We start from the raw sequence: 20,116 nt of genomic DNA, 5'->3' as shown, positions 1-20,116 counted from the left end.
CTACTAGCTTTGTGGGCCATCTTAGCCAAGTGGGAAAACAAAAAACAGTGCAGCTCAGTTGGTTCACAGAAACCCACCAACCCTACTAGTGAGACAGCTTTGACTGCCAGGATAAGGCTTTTATCTTCCTGTGATTAATTTTCTTCATTTATAAGATGAGGACCCTTTCAAATCTCAATTTCTTAGTTTCTAAATTCTTAAAGTTAGAAGTGAGTAAGCAGCAATATGCATTTCAATTACAACAATTTAAGCTGTTAAATCCTTTTACTAGATGTCTGACTACTTGAAGATACAGGATAAAAATATACAATGGGGGCTTCCCTGGTGGCGCAGTGGTTGGGAGTCCGCCTGCCGATGCAGGGGACATGGGTTCGTGCCCAGGTCCAGGAAAATCCCACATGCCACGGAGCGGCTAGGTCCGCGAGCCATGGCCGCTGAACCTGCGCGTCCAGAGCCTGTGCTCCGCAACGAGAGAGGCCACAACAGTGAGAGGCCCGCGTACCGCAAAAAAAAACAAAATATATATATATATATATACACACAATGGATTAGTGATTTTGCAATTATCCTGTTACTTCTTTTATATAACCCAACTGTATACTTCAAGAACAAAGTTTTTGTCATTAATTATTGGCTTGTGCATCAAATCCGGAGGAATACAGTTAAATTCCCATTTCATTTTGTCCGGAGAGGAAACCCGACTGCCAAGAATTGCTCCAGCTCCCTTTAACAAGCAACTTGTTAAAAAAAGAAAAAGAAAAAAGTGGGGGGGCCTTTTGAGTAAGTTTGAATAAGGGAAACACTTAAGTTGTTTGGGGGCCTCCCCCTTAAAATATAAGAATAAGTCACAAAACTTCATCTCACAGCATTTAATGCTCTCAATATTTAGAAAATAGAAATTTCCAAGCAGTCTTAAGTATTTTTGTACAGAACATATGCAATGTTTTGCTTCCTTTTTGCAGTTTGGAATTATTTTTGGTGATGCCTGAAGGAGGTTATAACAATGGTCTCCTCAGTGGTATTGTGAATGCACCTGTTTGCCTATTCAAATAATTTCTGGAGAAACATTCTATTTAAACAAGAGTGTCAGAGAAATCTGCCCTATTTGAACGAGCGAGAGTTTGTTTCATTAACAAAACGCAACAAGTATGTACAGTAAGAATCAGCTACCAGTAAGCGACTCTTTGCAAAAGCATCTTCAGTGATCATATTCCAGACAGGAATAGCCTCTTAGTTTCACCAAACGTTATTTTTATACTTTAACACACCGAAAATAAACTTAAATGCAATATGAATATTAAAACTGGAGACTGGATGATATTCATAAACTTATATGACTACATACAACATACACAAAAACTTACTTAGTTTAAGAGTGACTACTGAAGATGAAAGTCTCTTGACCTACAGAGTTAAGAGGCACTGGGTGACTGTAATACAACCCAATGCAATCAAAGGATAACACAGTGTGGTACTCACCTAGGAACAAAATGGAAGGCTCACAAAAACTCCACAGGGCACTCAAAACTGACCTCACAAATGGTGGCTTCAATCATACCAACTGGTTAGGGAATAGAAAATGTTGCTCAGAAATCCTTCTCTCCTCCAAAATGAAGGGCCTGCCTGGATCCCAAGGTCTTTTCCAGCTCTAGCATTCTGTGACTAACTTACCTAGAGGGTTAGGCATTTGAAGGATCTGTGTAATTAGCCACCAACTGTAGCGAATCATCCCCTAAGTACTCCCAGGGAGCAATTCAAAACAGCTGCTTGGTTTAGGCCTGTTTTAAGAGGTTGGGTAAATGGGGGTGGGAGGGTGATGGGAAGACTGCATTTACTCTGAAATACCAGCCTCTCACAAGTCAATTCAGAAATGCTCCAAATTTCTAAGAAATGCTTCACATTCTTAAGTTAATAGTTCAGAAAACTAACAAACATCTGTGCAACTAGGTATGCTTTGGACAAATTACAATACAATCTCTCTTGGTCTCCACATCCTGTCCCAAACTAAGGGGGCTAGTGCAGATTTCTGGTGAATCGTCTAGGTTCAACATTCTATCAAGATTTCTTAGTTTCTATTGAAAACATTCACCCAATTCGGGCAATTTTGAGTTATCACTTTCGTCTGCTACAGACTATTAGACCCTGGGATCTTGTTTTAAAACTAAAGTTGGCAGATATTTCACCTGAAACTCTTTAGCTCTTTGGGGATGGGGACAAAAGTGCTTTCGTGATGAAGTAGTTATGAACCAGTCCTTTATTTTTCATTAAGAGCGTGTTTCCTTAGGCCCGCCGAGACCGGTAATTACTAACCCACAGCAACTCTCCAAAGCTGCACACCTTCCCTCCTTAGGATCTGATGTCCTAGTTACACAGCAATACAGGAAAACTTGTCCAGTTAGCTTTGTTTCGTGGAACATTTCTACACCTTCTCCCCCAGAAATGACTTCTCCCTAGCTATCAGAAGTGTTCAGATTCCACACTCATTCAGACCCACGGTAAAGCCCAGCTCCAGGAGGGCCAAGCGGACAGGAATGCACCACTACCCTTCGAAATTAAAGTTGATGGGAGCTGTGTTCTCACCCGGCCGGGGCCGAGCCGGCCGGGTGCAACGGCCGCACCGCCGGGCTGTCAGGTCGGTCTCGGTCCCGACCAAGCTGACAGCTTCTGCCAACCGCGGGGGAGAAGATGCGTCCATTGCAACCTGATACCCAGCGGGCTAAAGCACCGTCCTCCGTCCAAAGATTCCCTTGCCCTCCAAGACTAACAAAAATACAGTGTCCTGCAGGAGGACAACGGGCAGGCGCCCCAGAAACAGCCCAGGGAGGAAGAAGTGGGGCTGGAGACGCCCGGTCCTGCCGGCAACTCACCTTCTGCTGCCTCCGGGCCATGTCGGTGGGCTGCTTGGCGTTGAAGGGGTACGCGATGCATCTCACCACGAAGACGTAGAGCTGCAGGCGGATCCTCCGCTCCTGCTCCTCGTCCAGCAGCCGTTCGGGCTCGTCTCGCCCCTCGCTGAGCACCGAGGGGCTCGGGCTCACGGGTCTGGCTGCGCCGCCGCCGCCCGCGCGCCCTGCCGCGTCCCGCCGCCCTTCCCGAGCCGGGGCCGGCTGCGCTCGCTGAGAGCTGCCGGCCGCCACCAGCGCATCGCGGCTCTCCTCTTCCAGCCCCTCGTCCGACTCCTCTTCGCTGGAAGACGGGTCCAGCATAGTGCTCGGGGCACCCCGCCGCTCGGCCCGCGGCCCCCAGGCGCCTCACCCCCTGCCGCTGCGCCCGCGGGTCTGAGGGAGCTGCGCGGCTGGCAGCAGCGGCCGCAGAACGAAAGGGAAACTGGCCGAGGCTTTCCGGACACGTCGAGTTAGACCCAAGAGTGTTTCCTACCACCAGGGCGAAAGGGGCGGGCGGGAGCCGAGAGGAGGACTGGTAGCGGCGGGGGTGGAGGAGCCGCCGGGATTAAATAGGCGGAGTTAGCGTCGCGGGTGAGCCCGAGCGCCTGGTGAACTGCTCGGCTGGCCCGAGCCCCGCCAGCCCCGTCGTCCTCCAACGTCCGCCGGCCGAGGCGGAGCCGCCCGAGCGCCCGGGTGCAGGTGGGGAACCTGTGGCGCCTACAACAAGCAACACGTGGAATGGAAGGTTGAGGAGCGGGCGCGGGGTCGCGGAGTGCGCGTGCGCGCGCCGCCGGCGCCGCCGCGACCCTGGCCGAGTGCCCGGGTGTCAAGCGCGTAGTTTGCAAAGATGCGGAGCGCTGAGCGCAGTGGCTCTGTGTGCGCCCACCCGGGATGCTTGGACTGCCGTGACACCACCACCACCACCACCTATCCCCTCTTCTCCCGCAAGCTTCCTGAGGGACAGGCGGACGTGGGGCAGGAGAGCTGGCCCTCTCCACCTCCCCGGGTGAGCGGAACAGCCAGAACGTGAGTCTCCAACCCGAATTTGATACCCAGGGTTGAACCCCAGCACGGAAAAGTGGGGCCAGAGCCGTTTACCGCCAAATAACGTGGAGAAGAGACTTTAAAAAGTCTCTCGCTCTGCTCTGCTGCTGTTTGACGCTATGCTGAAGTCCACATTGTAAAAGTCAGAGGAACATTCTTGAAAAGAAAAGCAAAAACAAAATACATGAGGCTTTCTTTTTAAACTGTCTTTATTCCTGTAGATGCATGAGTAAGACCGGTTTTATATCTGCGAAATGGCACTCTGCTTCAGCTCACACATAGCTTTATTTTCTGGGTTGGGATGCGGTTGACTCAAGACAGGTTGTGCAGTGTAGACATTTATTCAGCAGATTTTTTAGCACACGCCCGGTGTCCAGCACTGTTAGCGTTTAGACGAGGCCGCAGCGCCCTGGGACACACACTTGGTCACTATCGGTGCCGGCCTCAAGTGGGCGTCTCGTAGCTGCATCCGAAGCCTGTCTTAGCAGATTTCTCAGTCCCAAAGCCAGAACCACCTAGGAGTTTCTTTCTGTGTTTTTTCCGGTATTCTTAATCCGGACAAAGGAGGAAATAGGGAAAATAGTGCATTTAACATAAGGTGCAGTGCGCAGTGGCCAAACTGAGGCGATGGAAGCTCAGTGCAAATATCACCCGGCCGGTAAAACTACCGGCTCTGAGCTCGTCTACCCCGTGGCCAAATAGCAGCTGTAGCTTTTTCGAGCCACTTCCGCAGTTAGGTACACATGAGGGAGGCTTTCCTTCTGCATTTACTCAAAGTCTCCCAAGATGTAGAAAGACAAAGAAGCATTTACTCCTGGGGAAACTTGCCTATTTATCAATCCTTACAGGTGCCCACGGTGATGAAAGGTGTTCACTGAGGGCGTGACTGCTGGCTGATCTCCAACTGCCAAGGAACACAAATCTCAAAAACTGATGTATTTAAAGGCAATATTGTTCACTTTTTGGCAAGGTAAACCATAAATAACAAGCTTATTCATTTAAGTTATAGTATCTAATGTTATATACATAGCACTCTACATTTTGCAAAGTTTTGTAAACGTGCTTGTCGAATAATGTCACCAAAGCAAACTTTTGAGAAAGGTAGTGATGATGATAATGATGATTACCATTTACATGCTTTGTACCCGTTACTGCACTAAGCCCTTTACATACATTATCCCATTTATTTTTAGTTCCATTGTACAGATAAGGAACCTGAGACTTAGGGAATCCTCTTTCCTACAGAAGGAACAACTAATAGAACAAGGATGCAACACACTGAATCCTCTCTACTTCCAAATAGTAGCTTTACTATTACAATTTGTTTGATTATAAATCAGTATATTAAATGTATGATGTTTATTAAACTGATACTTAAAATAAGAATTTAATTCCTAGGCACATAAAAGTATAATTTATATACAGCAGCTTTATTGCCCTTCCTTTTCTTGCCAAGGAAAGGTATCTTTTCAGCTTCCTTTATTAATTAGTTAAAATTGCTTGATGTGATAGCTTATTATTCTCTTCCTATTAAAAAATGGTTATCAAAGATTCTCCAAGCCTTGGAAATCTCACTGGAAAACATCTAATAATTTGTAGAATAATACATACAGTGTTTCCTCTATAAAGATGAAAATGGTTAAGGGGCATAAATTACAGAAATATCCAAAACAACAAAGAGAATGTTTAAGGATTTCATTAGTTAAACATACATTGGTTAAGAAAGTAACATTGTTAACGTTATGCAGGGTATATTTAGAAGAACAAGATACAGTCTCTGACCTTTAGAAGATTACAGTTTAAAGAATGACAGATGAGAAAAACACTTACTAAAAAAACCCAGAAAATAAATATTGGTATTGCAATCTGACGATCGGTCTAATAACCTGGGAGATAATGGTTATACAGAGAAAAAGTAGCTTATTCAAGACAGAGTAAGAGGAGGCTTCCAGGATGCTTGACATATGTTTTGAAGAATGATTCATAGCTGTTTGGGTGAGGGCACTATAGACCAGAGGAACCACATTTGCAAAGGTATGAAATTGTTTGCCACATTTGGAGAACTGCAAGTAAACTTGGCATGCCTGAAATAAAGGCTACATGTGAAGATGGGGAAGATGAGGCTAGAGAACAGAGTCAAATTCAGCCTTGAGCAGAAGGACAGTGGGCAGGTGTCCATGGCCTTGTACGCCATGCTTTGGAATTTAAACTATGTCCTGAAGAAAATGGGTATACACATAAAGGTTTAAGTAAGGTACAACATAAGGTGACCTATAACTCTGAAGAGTCAATCTGGAGCAATGTAAGGGCAGTGAAACCAGATGCAAGATACCAATGAGATTACTAAGGAAATCTGGGAGGGAAACAATGAGGGCTTGAATTTAAGATGAGGACAAGGGGTGGGAGTGGGGGAAGAAAGCTTAAGAGGTGGACAAAGGAATTAATAGAACATATACGAGGAGCTGAAGAAGAGGGTCAAGGGTAGAATATGATTCCCAGGATAGGGTAACTTGACTGAGAATAGAAGAAATATGAACTTCTAGAGGACATGTAGCTATAGAGAAACATCAAGTTATGAGGAGCTTATCAGAGTGCTCCTAGACCCATTTGGAAATGCAAACCTGTTAACTCACATCTGGATAAAAGAATCATCAGCATATTGGTGGTAGTTGAAGCTACAGACAGATATGGATAATGAGGTCCATAAAACATGTTTCAGACTGAGAAAAGGGCCAATGATGTGTCTCTGAGGAACCCTCCCTTCCTCTTCTCCAAAAAGAGATGGTTTGAAGAAAAGGGATCTGAAAGGAAAACCCGATCATTAAACATTAACTGTGCCCTAATAATTATTAATTAACATTTTCAACTTTGTGCTTATACTAATGTTCTTGCCAAATTTCTACCTTAAATATTACCTTTTCAGGTAATTATAACTTCAGTTGATGCTCTGGGATAATTGAGTAAATGATGCCCAACATAAGACTATGATTGCTCTGTACCATTTCAAAAATACATAAAATACACTTGAATTTATTCAGTGATTCATTTTTATTTTCATCAAGGTGAGCATAAAAACAAATTGAAGTTATACTGCTTTTTAATGAAACACCTGTAATGCTAGGGAAAGATGGATGCACAATAATAAAATAGAATATAAAATATGTTTTGGCAATGATATTTAAGGAAACAGGTGTGTGACCTGAATAGCTATAGGTGGTCTGTTTTCTCGTTGAGAATTGATTTGTGCATTTGACCGGAAAGCAAGGTATTAACTCTTTCAAGTCACAGATGAAATCATTCTTTCATTGAACAGACATTTTTGGGGGCACCCACTCTAGGCTATGCACTATTCTGAGTAGATAAAAACAGTAGAATTTAGTCGCTGAGGGGACGTAGCAAACACGAGCAAAATAAGAAGTTATGGTAATATATGCTCTTGTGGTCATAGAGAAAAACATTCACAAAATATCCCTTAAGTGTTTTGGGAGTCTATTATTTTTTGTAGTTATAGCTAAAATTATATAAAAACAGACAGAGGAATCTTTTTCAGGTCAAATGGAAGGACTAGTTTTGCAAATATGTATGAGAAAAATGTCAACTCACAAGCCCAGCTAATAAAAGGGTATGCATTTGCAAAAGTAAGATAAAAACCAATTTTTTGAAACTTTAAGATGAGTATTTATATCTTATGAGGCAATAATCCTCCTGGCAACCTTATTTAAATCCCTCTCCTTACTTTGCTCAGCTTTTTCTTTTTCGCCTCTCAAGTTAGAATTTGAATCCTAGAAAGAATCATTCTGTGACCCCACCTTTTACAGATAAAGGGTAAAAATATATGCAGATGATCAGCACAAATTGACCAGAAAAATGAGTAATCCACACTGATACCCACACAAGATACAGTCAAAGGTTTATTGTGAAGATTAAATAAAATAATGCATTCAAGCACTAAAAGATTGTCTGGTATAGAGTAAACTCTCAGTAAATGCCAAGTATTTTATTGTTATTGTAATTGTTTTATTATGTAGCTCACTTTTAACCATAGAACTATAGAAATAAATTGTAGATAAACTAGTAAATGGTTCAATGCATTTATTTATTGATTTTTACATAGCTTATAATTTGTGTTTCTAAATTATTTGCCTTGAAACAGCCAGCCTAAAAGAACTCCCAAATACATTAAGATGTTTTATTAAAATCTTAAGGATTTCATAATTTTTATAAGATGGTTTGAGCCCACAATAAGAAGCTACTTTCCTTCTGTTCCTATTCAATCTGTCAGCATTCATCAATGATTGATTACCGTTCCATTTTTCAATTTCCATTTTGTAAGAAATTTGGAGAAGGTAACGGAAATGAGTTTGTTGTAAAGTACAGGGAGTAAAGAAAGGTAAAAGCATACCGTGACCTCTGAGCCTAAAATTTCGTGAGAAAAGTCTTGCCTTAATTCAAGATGTACAATATATGTGATGATAATTATGGTCTCCTAGAGAAGAAGGTACTTAACCTGCAAGAACTTGTTTGTGTTTTAAATGGTAATAGAGACACAAACTGTGCTTTTTGTGGGACTGGATTAAAATCTACTAATTATGCTCATAAATGGATAAAGTAGTAAATGGAGTTTTTTCCCTCTAGCTTTCACAGTTGTTTTGCACTTTTATTGACTTTGTTGTTTAACACATGTTCTGCCAGTCAGTAACATTTATTGAGTGCCTAGTCTATATTAAGCACTATACTAGGACACTGTAAAGAGAGCATTGCATTGATTGAACAGGAATTCAACCAACGTCTCAAGAGATGAGAATTCTACTCCTATTAAAAAAACAAAACAAAAAGCTAGACCATTTCAACAATGATGCTCAAGAAAATTAAACTGAAATAGAAAAGTAAACTGAAATTAAATTGAAATAAAGTTTTTATCAGAGAAAATTCTAAGGGATAGTCAAATGATACTAAGTGGGGAAAATGATATGTCTTTATTAATTATTTACTATTACCCTGGTCTGTAACAGTGATTAACACACTTGTTCTCAGGGCCTATTTACCCTCTTAAAACTTAGTAAGGACCCCAAAGTTCTCTTGGTTATGTGGGTTATATTTATTAGTATTTCTAATATTAGAAAGATAAAACTAAGGAAATTTAGAAATGACTATTAATTCTCTTAATAATAACCTATTATATAACATGTTGTATATGTTTATGAAAAAAACACTGTATTTCCAAAAGAAAAAGTTGAGTGGGAAGAGTTGTACTATTTTACACTATACAAATCTCTTTAATGTCTGGCTTAGTAGAATTCACATGCTTCTGCATTCTCATATCTGCTTCTACTTCAGTCTGTTGCAATACATTGTTTAGTTTGAAACAGATGAAGAAAATCCAACCTTATATAGATATGTGGTTGAAAAAGGAAGTATTTTAATAGCCTTTCACATAATTATGGATATTCTTCTTTGATATTAAACCAAAACTCAATGAGTGGTAGTTTCTTTAAGGTTAGTTGCAATGTGGAATCTATAAACACATCAGTAAATTTTTCTTACTCTGTGATTTTAAAAAATCCATTAGTCTGTCTTGAACTTTGAATGGATCTTTTACTGATGCATGAGTTCATAATGTCATTCATTGGTCATTTGGAAAACACTGGTTCATTGGGTAATGTAGATTGTCCAAAAGTTGACACATTTTATTTTATTATATAGTATCCAACAAATTACATTTGTCAATAATTTCATCGAAAAAGTCATTAAGTACTGGAAAACTATCGTTTACTTTGGCAGATAACGTTTTACAAAATTCTAATTTTCACCTGGAAGCTTGAATTTATCACTGGCACAACAAAACTGTCAGTTGTTTTCCTTAAAGTGACAAGCTCACTTCACTCACATTTGAGAAAATGTCTGCCAAATATCTGAGTAACTATAATTTGTCAAGTTGCTCTCTCAAGTAAAAATGGTGTTCTATGAAAAAGCAGATAGTTCAGCTTGCAACTCAGTCCTCCAGACAATCATTGTACTTCGTTACGCAGCAGAAGTGTTTTATGTGTACTTCCCATTTCACTTCACATTATTTTTTAAATATGTACCCAAGGGTTGAGATTTTTAAAAATATTTTTTACTGCTTAATCAGAAATACTCATAAGTGAATCTGGCTTATTTTTTTCTGTGTGTGTGCCTGTGAACACAATGATTATTAAGTGATTTTGGTGCCACTGCCTTGATTCATGCTAAAGCTCCAGCATGAATCCACCATTGTTACTGCACCATCTATGCAATATCAACAGAGTGAAAAAGACAAAGAAGAGATCTTAGTATTCCTATAAATATAGTTTCAACCTCACAGACCTCCCTGATAGGGTCTCAGGGAACACCCCCAACCAGGGGTTTGAGGACCATATTTTGAGAATCCCTAGTTTTCAAGGTTAGGTCTCTAATTTTACCATTGCATCACTAATTCTTTTTTTTTTTTTTTTTTTCACTTGTTAACTTGTTTATGTCTCTCTGGGCGTCATTCCCGGCACGTGGGGCCGTGGCCTCTGGAACCTTCACTGGCCATCCTTTCCCCGTTTCTCCCCTGGGCACCAGAACCGCGTAGGTAGATACATCCACCCGTCCCCCACATCTGTAGACGCCTCCTGCCTCTTGTGCTATTAGGCCAAACTCTGAGGCTCCCCCAGAGCCTTCATCTATGGGTCTGTCCCGGTGGGGCCTTCCTCCCTGGGGTAGTAGTGCAGGGGATTGGGCCACAGGCTCTCACCGATGATCTCAGCAATCCTGTTAGACCCTGGGCAGTGTGGTCACACAACCAGTTAAGGAAGTTAAGGCTGGTGGTGTCCTGCCTGCGGCTGGGGGCACCTTGTTCATAATCCCAGAACCACTGAACTGGAGTGGAACGAGACGCCCTATATCCAGCGATGCTAAGGTGATACTCCTTAATGATCACGTCGTTCCAGAAGTAGGAGTTGTTCCGAAAGAAAAATATCAACTTGCAGCGGTGCCTGGGATGGCCCAGTTCCTGCACCTCCAAACTGATCATGTAGCTAAGCATGTCTTCATCTTGGTCACTGATCATGGCCGACATCTGGGGTTGGTTCATGATGGCTCTGGCCCAGAAGCCAGGGATGCCCCAGATGATGGCCCTTCTTCCATCCAAGTGAGGCTTCCGAGTCTGACCCATCATGCGCTTGAGCCAAGTGTAGGCCCTGCTGGCTTGGGCATTCAGAGGGCTCAGCTCTAACTACAGGGCTGCTGGCGCCTCCAGCAGGGGCCGGGCGGTCATGGGTCCCGGGTCCCGGCCCTGGCTCTTCCTGCCCCTGCTCCTGGGGCTCCTCCACCTGCACCTCCTCCTGCTATTCCTCCGCCCCCGCCTCCACCCCCTGCATGATGTCTTCCACCAACAGCCCCAACTCCTCCCCGATCCCCGCCACCTCTCCCTCTTCCAGGGCCGCGCCTTGCCGCACGACCCTCACCCTGAAAATGGCGGCCTCCTCGCCCGACCCACCAGCTAGTGCCCGCACGGCACCCACCTCCCCCACCGCATCTGGGGACCCGCAGGCCCCTGCTTCCTGAGGACCCCCTCCCACACGCAGGATGACCCGGGGTCCCCGGGCGGCGCCACATAGCCCTGGCCCTGAGCTGGGACAGCTGCGAAGGAGCGGGAGGTGGGAGCACAGCACGTGGTCCGCAGAGTAGCCCAGCGACTAGAGCCCGCCTGCGCGCCTCCTCAGACTTCGGGGTGGGGGCGGGGTGCCGATTGGGGCGGGGCTAATTCATCGTTTTACTTTCCTCCCAATTTAAGGACAAAGTAAGTATTACACTACGTACAGCAGATATATCCATCCCATGGATCGTATTACAGTTAAAGGTATAGGTGGTGGAAATATTTTCATTACCGTTTTAAATGATCAGATATCTAAATTTTTCATGAATTTTTATGGAATCTGCTCTTACAACTTAAAGCATTTTATTAAATTAGCGAGAGTGTTCTAGAGTATCAATAAAATAATTTTTACATTATGATAATTCTGCATTTGATAACACGAAAAAGTAAGTTAACATCTAATATAGTGTCTTGGATCTGCATTTAAACATAATGCTACTATTATAAATCTATTAAATTTCCCTGGATTTCTTATTAAGCTATAAAATACCTATCCACATCTCAGAAGTAAACATAAAAATATGTATATGGTATGCTTAGAATTTTTCAACTTTATGTTGTATTTTTTCTATTAATATGGACATCCAGGAATAACTTAATTTTATTAAATCAGTTACAAGTTTACATTTGAAACAAAATTTAGAAATTTAGAGTCGTCTACATGATATAGAAAACTATTCATAATAGGACATTATTAGAACCTGTAGTATTCTGTGAAGATAAAGCCAAAAATTCTATAGTTTGTAGTCAATGTCATATTTTCACATCTCACTGTAAATAACATGAAAATAAAATCTGTATAAAAATAAACTAATAACCTCTTTATTTACACTGGTCTTTTAATATAATTTAGTTGTGGAAGAACATGAGTTAAAGCCAAATAGGAGTGTGTGTGTGTGTGTGTGTGTGTAAAAATTATGGATTGCTTTTACCACAAGAAGACCTTGCATTTTTGTGATAAAGCTCCTGGCTTTTACTTGTCGATATCACATCCTATGGAAATAAATGTTAAAATAAGGAGAATACTATTTAAAATCATAGAGCATGGATGAGCTCCAGTGAGTCCAGAAGCCCCTAAAATTATGTGCAAAATGTATCGTATCTATGGACTTTTTTAAAAAGAGAGGTTCCAAAGCTTTTATCATGGAGTTCAAGACCCTAAAAAGTTAAGAACTACTGAATCTGTGCTTTGGTTAGAAGTGGGATAATTTTACACCATATAAACTGGGTAAATCATGTAGAGCCTCAGGTCTATATATGATAACTAAAGTGAGCTAAGCATGAAGGATATGAACCATACCCATGTAACTACACCTTAATAATTAATTGCGGAGTTTTGTTCATCAATTTTTCTATAATCTCCTTAAATTGCCTATGTGTTTTATATTACAATAATAAGAAGGATTATTAAGAAGTGTTTATTCAAAAATATCTGTATCTGGGCTTCCCTGGTGGCGCAGTGGTTGAGAGTCCGCCTGCCGATGCAGGGGACACGGGTTCGTGCCCTGGTCCGGGAAGATCCCACATGCTGCGGAGCGGCTGGACCCGTGAGCCATGGCCGCTGAGCCTGCGCGTATGGAGCCTGTGCTCCGCAACGGGAGAGGCCACAACAGTGAGAGGCCCGCGTACCGCAGGAAAAAAAAAAAATCTGTATCTAAAATCAGAACAAAATAATGGGCATAAATCACTTATGAAAACATTTAAATTCTAGATAAATATAAGGAGACTTGATTACCAGTTCTATAGTATCAGCAGATAGTTAAATAGGTTTATTATCATACCTAAATTTCTCATCACTCTCTATAAAGTGTGGTTCATGTCTTATAAGAACACTTCTTTGCAAGGTGATAATCGGTGATGTCCCAGAGTCATTTAGAGACTGACAGTATTCTGAGCTACATGTCTTATTTTACAAAGTTATGAATTTGTATTGTAATAACAGTTGTTTGTCTTCAAATTCTTAATTTTGAAGGGAAAAAAGAATTACAAATCTCTTTATTTACCTTGCCATCACAAACACACACATTCATACATGCATGCACACATACACATTCAAGTTATTCAATATTGCAACATTTTTCCTTGTTACAGTAAAATATTCTCCTACACTTTTTTTTACTGATAAAGCTTTTCTATTCCCAAACTCAAAAAGATTTTTATATTTATAAATTTTACAGATATAGAAATATCCATAAGATGGTGCTGTATCTTTAATTTAATTCGGTCAGATACTTGAACACTAAAATATATCTATTACACATGTGGTTAAAAGACTAGGTTAGAGTTTAATCTCTAAAAAGTTTTATGCTGTAAGATGTCAGTATAAGTATAATCAGAATCTTTGCATAACTTATTTTTCATATATCACAGATTATTAAAGCATCTTTGCCCCAGATTTAGTTGCCAACTATAGGTGAACAAAATAATTGAAATTCTCATTTCAACTGACATTTTCTGAATAATAGCCACTTTGCACATACCACATATGACAAATGAAGCCGTTGAATTATATACAGTATCCATTTCTACCAAGGTCAATAATAGTCTTTAAAAGTCCTTTGAAACATCCAATTTGATGGAAATTAGAAATGACATTGCATGTAAACACTTCCTTTCAAATGCTAAAGAACTATAGAGGAATTAACTCAATAATTTTCTCTAGTAAGTTTATTTACCTAGTGAGGGAAAAGTAATTTAAGACATGCTAATTATATAATTTATTTCTGATTCAGGGAGATACAGTTAGGAGAAGTAATATTTCATATCCCATTTAATTATCACTTACAAACAGATTTAATAGAGTGCTTAAAATTGGTTATAGGATCTTTTATTTTTAAGATGAACAATCTTATGCCAAAGGAATAGAAGCCATTGCAGTGGAGGTGACAAGGTGACAAGGGAAAATGTGTTCATGAAAGGAAATATTTGGAGTCATGAGGGTTGATAATACCAACATATGGGTGTGTCCAAGACAAGAACCAAGTCCTCATCACATAATCACATGAAAATCTCAAATAAAAAATTTACTGCTGGGCTTCCCTGGTGACACAGTGGTTGAGAGTCCGCCTGCTGATGCAGGGACACGGGTTCGTGCCCTGGTCTGGGAAGATCCCACATGCCGCGGAGCGGCTGGGCCCTTGAGCCATGGCCGCTGAGCCTGCGCATCCGGAGCCTGAGCTCCGCAACAGGAGAGGCCACAACAGTGAGAGGCCCGTGTACCGCAAAAAAAAAAAAAAAAAAAAAAATTTACTGCTATGATTTGGGGACATATTTAATTTTATAGATTTGCTTTCCTAGCAATGGCTCATAATTTTCTCTTCCTTTGAACAGTGTCATCTTCTGAATTACACCATCATTACATCTCTCTCTTTTTAAATATTTATTTATTTGGTTGTGCCGGGTCTTAGTTGAGGTTCATGGGCTCCTTAGTTGCAGCTTGTGGGCTCCTTAGATGCAACTTGCCGGCTCCTTAGTTGTGGTATGTGAACTGTTAGTTGCGGCATGCATGTGGGATCTAGTTCCATGACCAGGGATCAAGCCTGGGCCCCTTGCACTGGGAGCACAGAGTCTTAACCACTGTGCCACCAGGAAAGTCCCAATCATTACATCTCTTAATCCAAGCTGATGCTGTAATTTTGCTGAAAACTTTGACTAGATTAGTAGTCATTATGAAGTAGTGATAAACAGAATCCTATATAACATTATATTGCAAAATAGCAAAACCTAGTGACCAGTTATTAAGAACTTATACATTTAGGCTAAAATTTTCTGTCAACAAAATATCAAAATATACTGCTATCTTAAAAAGTTATAAAATAACTCTAAGAAATATGTGATACCAGATTTGTGGGGACATTTTCACCTTCTCAAAAATTTCCCAGAATTTAACTTTCTTAATTTTTCTTAATATATATATTTTTCTCATACTGAAATAGAAACTCTAAATAATATTGGGGTTTATATAAATAAAAGACAGCAAAACTTAAATCTGTGTGATTTAAAATTAAGAAACTAAAATCAAGTAATGCTGTTGAAAACCATTTTCATTAAGATAATCTATCAGCCTTTCAATGAAATATTTTTCCATTCACTTGACCATAGTGTTGGTTATACGATACATAATAAACGTTTATGTTTATGGCACCTTCCCACAAACTGCTTTCTATGACAATGTTGTTTTGTATTTAGTGGGGAGAAAATAGTATTATGATGTAAAAGAAATAGCTAATGACTATTAAAAAGATTGAGAAGATAAATATTAATTATAAGTTTTGCCTGCACATTCATTTTGAAAATAGGACCAACTGCACCTGTTGGTAAAATAGTACCTGATCAAGTGCTTCAGAAGAAATCAAAGAGAGGAAAGAAGTCTCTATTTGGAGAGACTAAAGGTACCACAGGGCAGGGGCTATATGCAGGAAATCTTTTGATATTAAAAGACCATGAAGAATGCTAAGAAGGCAGCAATGGGCAGGGTTCTATTATGAAAATCCCCACAGCTTAATTAATGGATATTTATTAAGAATTCACTCTGAGCCAGGCACTCTGATAAGAAGAGGAGGTAGAATGATGAGCAAAAAAGACACCATTTCTCCCTCATGGGACATGAAGTATAGGATGAAGATAGACACTAATGCAAAAACCATACACATAAATATATAATTACATACTGAAATGATTTCTTAAAGTAGAAGCGCTGGGTACAATGAGACCATATGACCAGGCAGTATGACCTAGATGGCAGAGGGATGGGGGAAACAGGTGGCGATTGAGCAGAGACCTTGAGGATAAGTGTGAGTTAGAAAGAGTCTTTCGTTACATGCCTGGGATTTGCTTCAAAGTTATCTGGGGTGGAGGTAAGGTGGGTGGTGCCATAGATGAAATATGATTAGACACGTATTATTAATATGAATATGTTCGATAATTTCAAAAATAAATACTTTATATATTTATAGGTAATAAATATATATATTTATTATATAGTATTTCAGGCAGAAGGAGGAACATATTTGAAGACCCTGAGGCAAGAAGGAATTTGGTTTGTTCTAAACCCTGGAAAGAAGGCCAGGGTGGCCGGAACGGAGAGAACTGAAGCCAGACAGAAAAGAGCTCTGTAGACCATCCTAAAGGTGTTGGCCTTTATCCTAAGAGCAATGATGGGTGTTAGGCACCAGAGTTATAGTCATATATTTTATTTTTTACAATAAAAATCAGCCAGGTTGAGATTAGAAAATGGCAAGATAGTTGAGGGTGATGGAAATGTCAGAAAGAAAGTGACTGGAAAGAAATATAGGAGGTACAAATGAAATAACTTGAACAAATAGATATTAGGCAAAAATGAGAGGAAGATGTTAAGAAGGTCTCCCAAATTTTGGAGTTTGTGCAACACTGGGCTTAAGAAATTCTTTTAATTGAATTTTTTTTTTTGAATTTTACATTTCAAAAATAACATTTTTGTCTTGGTATCATTCTTATACCATGAAATCTTGAGCATTTCAATCCCTTTTGTCTCTTTTAAAAGATTTAAGTCCCTACTAGAGTGCTAAATTCTTCCTATTTAATTTCTATTTCATCTGGAGTGTGGGGATGATAAAATTAGATAAACTTTTGTGAGTAGGGTAAAACCAGCTTTAATACCCTGGATCCTGTCAAGGAATCTAGGATATCAGTTATATTTGTATTTCTGATGTTTATTTCCCTCCTTTTATCTTCTGGCATTTCCAAGTCAAGAATTGCAAACATATGGTCTTTGCACAGATACAATGGATTTACAATAAATAAAACAAAGAAATCATTATGATGAAAATCTGCAGCAAAAATAATGAGAAGATTGAACTTTTCCCTCCTTTCTTTCAGTACTAGGGTTAGTCTATAACTCTTAATATAACAATGACACTGATAGATGTAATTACATTCCTAACACATGTGAACAGGAGGCCAGAACTGGTTCAGGATTAGGAGTAGCTATTAAAGGATTTTAGCGGGGACAGAAAGTCTCCACCCAAAATCTTCACTGGAGAATATCTGTCACAGGATGAAGCACTCACTACAATGAAATATACTTAAGTAAAATTTACTGCTTCCAGACTGTTAGTTTCACATTGGTGATGCAATACTGGTTCAAATGTTCCCATTTAATATTTTAACAGGAAAGTTTAGAGCTGATGTAACCCTTATCTACACCACCAAAATTTTTTTCAGGTTATCATGGGAGAAGTTTTGGGATAAAAAGGCAACCTGTGTTATAATAAAAAGTAGAACAACCTATATAACACCTCTAATCCTTTAATGTCTCCGTGATTTGATGTGAGGAACAAACTTGCCCCCTAACCTGAACCCAAACTAACCATAACCTTGACCAGAATCCTAAATGAATTAAATGCAAAATGTATTAAAAGGGAGACATCTTATTTGGCTATATCTTGCTTTATGGTAAACAGAGAAGGAAAAAGGACAAATGAACATTTTCTTCCTATCATAGTGACCTAACTTTGGAATTCACAAGCTCACTTGGTTGTTTTCTGAATTATCTGTATTTTATAAATAAAACTTAATTTTTTAAACTGCAGAACAAATATTAAATTCAAATATTTTCCCAGTAACGAAACACTCTTTGGGGCAGAAAGTATCCTGTTAGAAGACTGCAGCAACATTCTCATTAGTGTTAGGATTTGCAGAACATCAGTCTGGTACCATTAGTTGGGTAGTAGAGATAAGAAACGAACATCCTCCGTATATTCCATATCAGTCTACTGCTGTAAGAGGAAGGAACTTCCTTGACATTTTTTCCTACTCTTGTCAAGAATAGAAATTAATTACTTTCCTAATGATAAATATGCTTTGTGCTTTTGTTATTTATGAACTAAGAATACTGTTTGAAAATAATTCACTTCAATTTATTTTAACAAATATGTACTTAGCACCTATGACACACGAGGCACTGAGATACAGCAGGAAACAAAATAGACTTAAAGGAAAAACTAGAATTTCCATAACACTTTCAACATTTTAAAGAGCTTTGACAGCTAGTACTTTATTTTTCACAATAGTCTTTTAAGGAAAGTACAGAGAGATTAAACAATTTGTCAAGGTTTAGTTCTTTAATTGATGAAATATTCTCTTAATTCCAAACCCATTACTTTCTCCTGAGTTATAGACCTTTGCTTCATCCTCCAACTGATTATCTTTACCTAGACATTTGAAAAGAACTCATTATTTCCTGTACAAGTAGCAGTATGATACAGACTCTGTACCCATATTGTCAGTGTTCAAATTCTTTCTGCCACTTAATTAGGTGGCTGAATAACAAACCACCATAAAACTCAGTGGAATAATCAACAATCAACTATTCTCTCTCACCATCTGTGGGTTGCCTGATCCAAGCTGGGCTGTGCTCCAAATTACAGGTTGGTTCCAAGTCCATTCCACCTGTCTTTCATCCTCTTTGGACCAGGCTATCCTAGGGCATATTCATCTCATAGTGATGGCAGAGGCATAAGAGGAGAAGCCCTCCACACATGCATATTTCAAGCCTCTGCTTGTGTTATATCTGTTAGCATCCAATTGGCTAAAGAAAATCACATGGCCAGGCCCAAAGTCTAAGTAAGGAGACAAGGAAGTACACTCTGTCCACCATGAGCCCAAAGCCAGTCACATGACCAAACCAAGGATCAGTGGGATGGGGAAGTGATAGTAAGGGAGGGTGAATATTTTTGAACAGTAATCTACCACGGAGACCTTAACATTTCTTGCTTTAATTTCTCTCTTTGTAAATCTTTCCTAAGGTTGCTGTGAGAATTCAATAAAGCACTTAGGATGCTTAGCAAAGGGTGAGTGCTAGGAAACATAGACACTGCTATTTCTATATGGCTCTTTTCATTTAATGGAATCTCACTTCCAGGCCTCTTACAGCTATCCCATTTCCTCTCGTATCCATTCCTTTTCTTCAAGGAAGCACATTTGTTTAGCCCAAGGCAAATAGTTTGCACTTAGGTGCAGCTAGCTTTAGTAACCATAAACCATAGAGTATTCATAAATGAATACTCTATAGGGAAGATCTCTATACAGGTTTCCCTTCTTTATTTAAGGCACACCTCATCACTGAGCTTTCTGATCCAGATGAGATTGCTAACATCCAAAATCCAGATTAATGAGGTAAATATTTTCTAAATTTTCTGTGATGAATGTTTCTTTTTCAAAAGAACGCGAAAGGAATTATAATAAAGATAACCTAATTCAAGCTATGCCACCTCTGTGAAGTTTTCTGTAACTCTTTCCTCTTTCCTCTGGGATTGTCAATATTTTTTTCTTAACCTTTATTACAGCAGTGACTGGATCCTATGTGACATGCTTTTATTCCTAGTTCCCAAAATGAAATCTTCTAGAAAATGGTTCCTTATTCTTGTCTCTTTCCTAACACAGTGCATGACACAGGTAAATGATCCATAATTTTCACCAGATAGAATTGGGGAGAAGCCAGCAATGGAACCTAGCAAAAGATCATTGATTTCACTTCTGACCCACTTTC

General features: G+C 39.8%; 2 protein-coding genes across 3 annotated transcripts in view; both read right to left on the bottom strand.

Annotated features, from left to right (window-relative positions):
• The window catches only part of CADPS2 (calcium dependent secretion activator 2), a 497,272-nt gene extending 494,066 nt beyond the window's left edge, over positions 1 to 3,206 (bottom strand). For both annotated transcript variants that reach the window (XM_022582192.3, XM_022582255.3), the window contains exon 1: positions 2,868 to 3,206. In XM_022582192.3, the coding sequence (XP_022437900.2) occupies positions 2,868 to 3,206 (339 nt within the window). The remainder of the gene's footprint in view (positions 1 to 2,867) is intronic.
• A 6,445-nt stretch (positions 3,207 to 9,651) lies between these two features.
• The window catches only part of LOC111182395 (testis-specific Y-encoded protein 1-like), a 45,891-nt gene continuing 35,426 nt past the window's right edge, over positions 9,652 to 20,116 (bottom strand). The window contains 3 exon segments of the mRNA XM_089917077.1: positions 9,652 to 10,719; positions 10,722 to 11,223; positions 11,225 to 11,629. Of these exon segments, the coding sequence (XP_089773203.1) occupies positions 10,616 to 10,719; positions 10,722 to 11,223; positions 11,225 to 11,629 (1,011 nt within the window). The 3' untranslated portion in view covers positions 9,652 to 10,615.

This window comes from Delphinapterus leucas, chromosome 9, assembly GCF_059928025.1.
Source record: "Delphinapterus leucas isolate spDelLeu-1000000601 "Yukka" chromosome 9, BTC_Dleu_Yukka2, whole genome shotgun sequence".
Lineage (NCBI taxonomy): Eukaryota > Metazoa > Chordata > Mammalia > Artiodactyla > Monodontidae > Delphinapterus > Delphinapterus leucas.
This window is presented reverse-complemented; position numbering and strand designations above follow the sequence as displayed.